Source organism: Cnephaeus nilssonii, assembly GCF_951640355.1.
Source record: "Cnephaeus nilssonii genome assembly, chromosome: 4".
Classification (NCBI taxonomy): domain Eukaryota; kingdom Metazoa; phylum Chordata; class Mammalia; order Chiroptera; family Vespertilionidae; genus Cnephaeus; species Cnephaeus nilssonii.
In genome coordinates this window covers 74975170-74984323 of record NC_137075.1, presented here as the reverse complement: position 1 = coordinate 74984323, position 9154 = coordinate 74975170, and the positions used below count along the sequence as shown (strand labels likewise).

The following is a 9154-nucleotide window of genomic DNA, read 5'->3' as shown; positions in this document are numbered from 1 at the left end:
ACCTGAATCTAATTAGCCACTTATTGAAACACTTAATTGAAAAATTAACACTGGTTTAGAATAAGGCACCCAACTTAAAAAAAAAAAAGAGGATAATTATATATACCTTAGTCTAACATCAATTGACTTATTTTTGATAGAATAGAATACACACAATATGAAAGTATTTAATGGCCTGAAAACCACTGCAATTTTCAAAGAATAAAATGGGAGAGGGGGGAGGTAGCGTAGAACCAGGGTAACTTTATCCCCCTTGAGGATAACGTAGAACATTTCTATCCTTAGTTCAACTCAACTTTCGTTATTTAATATGAATCATAATTCTATGCTTATTTCCATGGAGTTTTCATGCAGTGACTTACCTTAGCATATTTCTCTGCCTCTTCTCTTATATCTTTTGGAACAATTTCATGTCTTCCTTTAGTTACTAGAAATTAAGCCATATATTCAAATGAATTAAAAATGAGGACTATATTGTGATTTGGAAGACTATGCAATCTACCCAATCCACAGGTATGGTCCATTTAAGGTTAATGTTGTAAAGTTGTACTTTGAATAAAACCAGATGCTTTGAACTCATTTTTATGTGTTTTCTCCACGGGAGATTAAATCTGCCCAAATTTAGCTTTTATGGAAACAGAATGAATTATACTGTGATAAATCTTGAGTATTCATTCATGGACAGCATGATTAATTTTTTCAAACTGGCCTTGAAGCTTCATGGTTACCAAGCTACAGAGAAAAACTTGTTTCTCAGTGATATTTTTTAAAAACATGAAATGGATGTTTCAAAAGTTAAACTAAATAATTCACAACTTTAGTCAATTATTAAGCAGAACTTTCCCTTCAAAAAGACTACTTGGTAAAGTTGTTCAGACTTCCCTTGTTCTGAACGCATTTTGGCAATACCTATTGCAATAGAACATATGCACATTTCATGACCCTGTAGTTCTACTCTTATGTAAACAATTGTACATGATATTCACATCTGCAATATTCATTATAGTATAGAAACAGAACAAAATTGGAAAGAACCCAGAACTGCCCAGCAACAGAAGTTGGATAAATTGTGGTATATTTAAACAATAGAACAGTATACAGGCAAGGCAAATGAACAAATACTACTTAAAATACACAGCAACCCAAATGACTTACACAAATATAATGTTGAAGAAATCGGAGCAAAATAATATATATTGTATCATTCCATTTATATAAAAACTTCGACAAGACTATGGTGTTAAAATTTAGGATAGTGGTTACTTTTGGGGAGAAGGTAGAAGACTGACTTAAAGAAGGCCTAAGGGGTGATCTGGGGGCTAGTCTAGTTTTTTCATACTATTTAAATTTTACAATTTTAATTTATTTTAGAGAGAGAAACATCGATTTTTGTTCCACTGGCTTATGTATTCATTGGTTGCTTCTTGTATGTGCCCTGACAAGGTATTGAACCCGGAACAACTTTGGTGTATCAGGGCAATGTTCTAACCAACTGAGCTACCTGAGGGAGGGGGGTGGGAGGAGGAAGGCTAGTCTATTTGTTGACCAGAGCAGTGGTTATAAGACTGTATCCATATTGTAATAATTTGTCAATTCATTTGTCATTTGTATACATATATATGTCATTAACAAATTATTTTTTAAAAAGTCACCCAGTGGTAAATTAGGTTTGGTACAGACAACTTGAAAGAATGCATAAAAATAACTTACTTTCACCAACCCAGCTGAGCTCCAGTTCAAAAGCTTTATCCTTAACTTCATCATGTACTATGTAAATTCTAGAACAGAAAATAGAAAATTTTAACAATTATTTGGTGATCTACAAACATTGTAGTTAATGTACCGTCAGCACAAATTAGAATACCCATCGCTTGTATAAGTATAAAATGATACATATACCCATTATACATAATTTCTATTTATGAACACTAGAAAATACAACTAATTACACAGGATTGATAAACACTACAAGTGATTCAGTATACTTTCAAAATCCATGTTGTTTATCTTGATACAGTGTTTTAGTTAGAGACATAACTATAAAGATCTCATAAGGAATACAAATGGGAAAAACCATCATTACCTGTGCCTTTTCAAGGTAATTTGTTTTCTTCATTAACTGATTATTTTTAAAATAAACTAATTTCTAAGTTTGCAATTATTAATGGTCTCTTCTCTCTGCAACTTCTTGGCTGGAATCATTGTAAACCCTTGTCCATTTTCCCCTCCTGGCCTTCAAACTACAATACAGGCAGTCCTCGGCTTACGGTCAGACTTGTAGTTACATCGCCATCTCCCATTGATTTATAAAAAAAAGTTCTGCCAAAACCGGTTTGGCTCAGTGGATAGAGCATTGGTCTGCGGACTGAAAGGTCCCAGGTTCGATTCCAGTCAAGGGCATGTACATTGGTTGCGGGCACATCCCCAGTAGGCGGTGTGCAGGAGGCAGCTGGTCGATGTTTCTCTCTCATCGATGTTTCTAGCTCTCTATCACTCTCCCTTCCTCTCTGTGAAAAAATTCAAAATATACTTTAAAAAAAAGTTCTGTCATTTTGACGTATGTACATATGTGTTTTATATTTTTTATTATTTACTGTATTTACCACAAGTAAAGGTCAGGAATTGTTATCTTTTAAATTTTTTTTGACTTTCACTTCATTACTGCTGTGTGTGTGCTCCATGTGAGTGACAATAGGTGCTTATGTAGGTGGGTTATGACTTAAGGCGAAAATCGTGTAGGAACGGATCTCCCACGTAACCCAAGGACCTACTGTACATGCCAAATTATAGCAAACAAGGAGGTACTGTCACATAACATTAAAGTAAAAGTATCAAAAAATTAAGCATCAGAGCAAAGCTTTCGTATTTTATACTTTGGACAACCTTACACACTTTACTAATCCCTTGCTACAATATAAGGAATCATCTTAATTTTTCTGAAACCAATAAAAGATACGTAGTGCTGCAAAAGGGATGGCTTTTCTGCATGGAACTAATCAGTGTCTGCTGTTACACCTAAACATAAAAGGGCTGATTTCCAGAAGCACTTCTCAATGGAGGAAATTGAGTTTATCATGTTAAACTTACAACGCATGGCTCCGTGGTTGAGCGGCAACCTGTGAACCAAGAAGTCACAGTTCGATCCCCAGTGTGGGGCATGCAGGAGGCAGCCGATCAATGATTCTCATCATTGATGTTTATCTCTCTCCCTGAAATCAATATTTATTTTTGAAAAACCTGTTAGAATGTAATTATAATGAGAATTTTTTAAAGGTGGGTTCTGCTTCTTCACAAGTAGAAAGGGAAGGGTATGACAAAAAAAAAAAGGAGGGGGCGAATGAGTGATGGAGAATTAGTACTTTTAAATACTTTTGCCATTTTAATATTTTGTTTACAAAAACTCAGTTTAAGAGAGATGAAGGGTACTATTTAGTACACTTATATTAATAAAGCGTTCTCTAGCCCTAGCCAGTTTGGCTCAGTGGATATAGTGTTGGCCTGCAGACTGAAGGGTCCTGGGTTCAATTCCGGTCAAGTATCTTGGTGTCAGGTGCCCTGGCCCTGGTCAGGGTGAGTAGGAGGCAAACAATTGATGTTTCTCTCTGTCTCTCCCTCTCCCCTCCACTCTCAAAATCAATGGGAAAATATCTTACGGTGCGGATTAACAACAAAAAATAATAAAAGCTCTCTAGGACTTTTCCCCTTGCATGTATTATTAAAAGTAAAACCTAAGACATTTATACAAAGAGCTGACTGACTAGACAATGTTCATGTGGAATAGTTATAGAGATGCTGTGAATTCTCTGGAGTATTATTTATGACTTTAAAATATGAAAAGTTGACTTCAAACTAACATTTTAATGGATTTTTTGAAATATTCAAATGCTTGCAGTCCCTGATCAGGGATGGGGAACCTTTTTTCTGCCAAGGGCCATTTGGATATTTATACCATCATTCACTTAATACAACTCATTTAATATAAATTTATGTTGCTATGATTTATTGAATTTTGAGTCCCGCCTGCAGCTGCCTTGGCAGGGCCAGACCAAATGATTTTGCAGGTCTAATACAGTCCGAGGACCAGAGGTTCCACACCCTTGATCTAGGAGAATTATGAATTATGAAGCACTGTCACTCAGGTACTGTCACTCAGGTTTACTGGCTTTGTTATTGCTTACTATTAACTATTACTTAGCAACCTACTCTGTACCTATAAATGAATCATTTCAAGCTTTCTTCAATTGTTTTTAAATGTTTGAAATATTGCTCTCCTCATGTTCTTAAAAGAACTTTTATAACTGACATTATCTTACCCAAAGAAATGAGCCAACTTTGCCCTAGCTGGTTTGGCTCAGTGGATAGAGCATCGGCCTGCGGACTGAAAGGTCCCAGGTTCAATTCCAGTCAAGGGCATGTACCTTGGTTGCGGGCACATCCCCAGTAGGAGGTGTGCAGGAGGCAGCTGATCGATGTTTCTAACTCTCTCTCCCCCTTCCTCTCTGTAAAAAGTCAATAAAATAATTTTTTTTAAAAAAGAAATGAGCCAAATTCATGGATCACATATAGAAATAATTAGCTGTAAACTGAAAATAAAGTTTGTAAATTAAGATTACTATTATTGGGAATTTTGACATTTGGGAAGTTGGGAACTATGAAATGAAATCCCCAGAGGTCCACTATATCCTCCTACCCTTGAATTATGTCACCTGAACAGGAGTTTATTTTGTCAAAAGCTAGTTTTTCTCCATTCCATTAATTATCACTTAAAATATGAATATTGTCTTCCTTAATTCTCCTTCAAATATTAAATTCACCAAAAAATTATGCACTGTTATCTTGAAACAAACAGCCTTTTTGAATTAATGGTTGTGATAAAGTGAAAGATTTTTGTTAATGGTAAGGAAATTTCAACTTACATTTTTGCAACTTCTTTAACAACATCACGGCAAGTCATTTCTTTCATCTACAAAAAATATATATTCAGTAAGTTATGAGTTAATAGAACACTTTCCACTTGTGTAACTATTTTAAGATTCTTTTCATAACCCATGCTTTTGTGATATATTCTCAGATATAAAACTAAGAAAAATAACATCCCTAAAAGATGAGAGCCTAAATTTCTTGATTCATTTTAATGTTTTTAAATTATTATGCCAAAACTGATATTCTTAATGACCCTAATCTGGGAACCACTAATTTTGTTCTAAGTATTAAAATTTATAAAAATCCACACCCCCTTTGCCCTAACTGGTTTGGCTCCATGGCTAGAGCGTCAACCTGTGGACTGAAGGGTCCCAAGTTTGATTCCGGTCAAGGGCACATGCCCGGGTTGCGGGCTCGATCCCTAGTAGGGGGCGGGCAGAAGGCAGCTGATCAATGATTCTCTGTCATCACTGATATTTCTATCTCTCTCCGTTCCTCTCTGAAATCAATAAAGATACATTTTAAAAGACAGTGGTTATTTTAAAAAAATCCACACCCCTTTCTGAGTCTATTATTCACAGGCAGACCCTGATGTTTAAAAGACTGTACATAAGATCCACAGAAATGATTAAGAAAAATTGTCCCTTACATGACGAAAATGCAAAATGTTGGGGAAAACTGAAGAATCAAGAGTTGAGTGGGTTCCTAGAACATAGCTGGATTAGGTTTGATTTTGCAGAAGATAAATGGAATGCACAAGATAAGATAAACACGTTTGAGCAAACGTATTTTGGATATGTTCAGGAGGATGGAAATGGTAAAAGATAGATGTTCATAAAGCAGTGTAGACTTGTGGTAATTCAATTACTTTATCTCTAAACTAGATTCATTAGTATTTTACTTTTGGCATTTATTTAGGTTTGGTTTTTTTAAAATATATTTTATTCATTTTTTTATAGAGAGGAAGGGAGAGGATTAGACAGTTAGAAACAACGATGAGAGAGAAACTTCGATGAGAGAGAAACATTGATCAGCTGCCTCTTGCACACCCCCCCACTGGGGATGTGCCCGCAACCAAGGTACATGCCCTTGACTGGAATTGAACTTGGGACCCCTCAGTCCGCAGGCTGACGCTCTATCCACTGAGCCAAACCGGTCAGGGCTTATTTAGGTTTTAAACATGCTCTGTGCCTGCACAGCCATCTGAGGAAGCAGGAACAACAAAAATCATAATCTATAATAAAAGTATAATATGCTAATTAGAGTGGACAGCTGAACGACCTTCCAGGTGAAGCCTTGTGCGAGGGCCAAGCCCCTTGCACGAATTTTGTGCATCAGGCCTCTAGTACAACTATAAAAGCAATGGCATGGGTTCTTCAAAAAATTAGTATTGGGTACAGGGGGAGGATTTAAATTATAAGAGATATAGAAAACAAATTCAGTGTGTGAACCTTAATTATGGCTTGAAAAAGTTACAAATGACATTGTTGAGATTAATGAGGCAACTCTATGTACTGAACATTAGATGATAAGGGTGATAATGGTATTCTAAAGAGATGCATGCTGAAGCAGTTAGGGATGCAATGTCATAATGTTGGCAATTTTTGTTTTAAACCATTTAGAAAAATAGCATACAAATGGATAGACTCTTGGAAAATATTAACTGCAATCTAGATGCAGATATTGTACTATTCATATCTTTTCTGATGTTTTTATTTTTTATATAAAATTAGGGGTGAAATAAAGGATCTTAATAATTTTTCCTTATGGGTTAAATTCTGTATTTGCTAAATTATTATATAAAGGCAAACTTGAACACATGTGAAAAGCCACATTTTTTTAAATATGTTACTGATTTCAGATAGGAAGGAAGAGGAAGAGATAGATATAAACATCAATGATGAGAGAGAATATTGATTGGCTGTCTCCTGTACGCCCCCCACTGGGATGGAGCCTGGGACCATTCAGTCCGCAGGCCAATGTTCTATCCACTGAGCCAAACTGGCTAGGGCAAAAGCCACATTTTAAATGACATATTTTTACATATATTCGTGAAGTTTTTATCTCATAAAATAATAATTTTGGTAAACAACAACAGAAGAAAAAGAGGGCAAAGCAATGATGGAGAGTGGTGGTTGGCCAACTTCTGTAAAGGACCCAACAGTAAGTATTTTTGACTTTATGGACTTTGGTCTCGATTCCAACTATCAAACTCTATTGTTGTACTGTGAAAGTAGCCATAGACTGAATGTGGCTGTGTTCCCATAAAACTGTGAAAAGTAGGAACCATAGTTTGTTGACCTGATTTAGAGCATCTTTTTGTCATTTAGGTATACATGTTCCTGAAGTGAAGAGATCTTTCTCAATTCCTTGCTAGGATTTAACCTCAGAAAGACAAAAAGATACTTGACTATTCTAAATACTCTCTTCAAATTTCTACACAATAATAAGAAAGATGAAAGCAAAAGGGAAATGAGTAGAAGACAGGAGCTTAGTGCTACATCAGGAAGTGTGTGATGGAAAAGAACATTGGTCTAAGAGTCATAAGGTCTAGAAACTATTCATAACCAATGTAATTCCATGATTCTAGACAGTGTATTTAACCCAGGATTGTGCTTGGGCTAAGTGATGCCTAAGGTCCTTTTGTCAATTTTATTAAAACACCAGACATGACCCTAGCCAGTTTGGCTCAGTGGATAGAGCATCAGCCTGAGGACCAAAGGATCCCGGATTCGATTCTGGTCAAGGGCACATACCTTGGTTGCAGGCTCCTCCCTGGTCAGGGCTCCTGCAAGAGGCAACCCAATCGATGTGTTTCTCTCACATCAATGTTTCTCTGTCTTTCCCTCTCTCTCCCACTCTCCCTAAAAATCAATGGAAAATATCCTCAGGTGAGGATTAACAACAACAAAAAACATCAAACATGAATTAGGTTTTATATGTCTAGAACGTGGCATTAAATTTCAAGCACTAAAAAGATGTTCTAGAGCCTGGCCTTAAATACGTTGAATGAGTAAAGCTAAGTTCTGCATTAATATTAAATGTATATGAAATTTTTTCTCACTGTAATTTACCAAAATACTGTTAAGTCATATATATGCCTGCCTTTTTGGGACCTTTCTGATAAGCAATAAAGAGCTGGTAATATTGTTTCAATATTAAGTTGATCAAATTGGCTAAAAGGAAAACCAACAAACTTTTAAGAAAACTTTTTTACGCTAAAGATGAATTTCTGCTTCTTGGGGGTAGAAAAAGTGGGTAGTTCGAACAGGACAGAGTTTCATGCCTTAATGTAGGTAGGAACAAAGGAAAGCAAGCACTGGAGCAGTCACACTCTTAATGTAAGACATCCACAGATAAAAGTGCTCCAGAGAAGAAAGAAATGACAGGATAAAACACCCAGGTTCTCAACCTAAGAAGGCTCATAGGGTTCCCATGAATGGCCTTGAAGGGTTTTGTGAAATGACATGATACTTTGTATTTTTCTGGATTAAGGGTTTACAATAAGCAGATGCCAAAATCATAAAGGGATCCATGACACAATTCCACAAGTAATATGTTACCAGCTTTCCTATTCAGCTACTTAGCAGCTTCAATAAGTTCTGCTCAAAACAGCAAACCATACTATATACTAGTACTTGGTAGAAAAGGTTTAGTTTGTGGTGATAAAACTTCATTACATGAGAATAATGTTATAGCAAAAATTCAAGCATTATGTATTACCTACCTGAAGCTTTTCTATTTCTGTCTTCGCAGCTTGTTTGGCCTTGCCAATAGCACAGCCCCAATAACCCTATTTAAAAAGAACACACCAAAATATATATATATATATGTATATATTCAATTAATATACTATTATAAATCATTGATGACTACTGTTTATATTTAAAGGTTAATGAAAGAATGTTAGACTTTCAAAAGGAAGTCTGCAGAAATACAGTCAAACACATTCTAAGGAACACTAAGGGGCTCAAAATATTTAAAACACCAAACTTACTTCTAAAAGTTTGAATATGGGTTATTTTTAATACAGGTATATCCAAAGAAAAACAAATATGTATATTTCATGAACTAGAGACATTTTTGAGAGTAGGAATGAAAATTTTTTTTAGCATTATAACAATGAAAAAAGTTATTTCTGAATTTCCTATGAGTTCTATACTCTAAACCATAATTCTTTATTATTCCTATTATAGTTTATTTTTTAAATTAAAGAATGTCCATTTATACT

General features: G+C 35.4%; 1 protein-coding gene across 2 annotated transcripts in view; it reads right to left on the bottom strand.

Annotated features, from left to right (window-relative positions):
* The window catches only part of PSMA3 (proteasome 20S subunit alpha 3), a 28256-nt gene that overhangs the window by 2194 nt on the left and 16908 nt on the right, over positions 1-9154 (bottom strand). For both annotated transcript variants that reach the window (XM_079768910.1, XM_079768911.1), the window contains exons 7-10: positions 8651-8716; positions 4917-4963; positions 1711-1778; positions 363-427 (exon numbers count right to left, since the gene is read on the bottom strand). In XM_079768910.1, coding sequence (XP_079625036.1) covers positions 363-427; positions 1711-1778; positions 4917-4963; positions 8651-8716 — 246 coding nt within the window. The remainder of the gene's footprint in view (positions 1-362; positions 428-1710; positions 1779-4916; positions 4964-8650; positions 8717-9154) is intronic.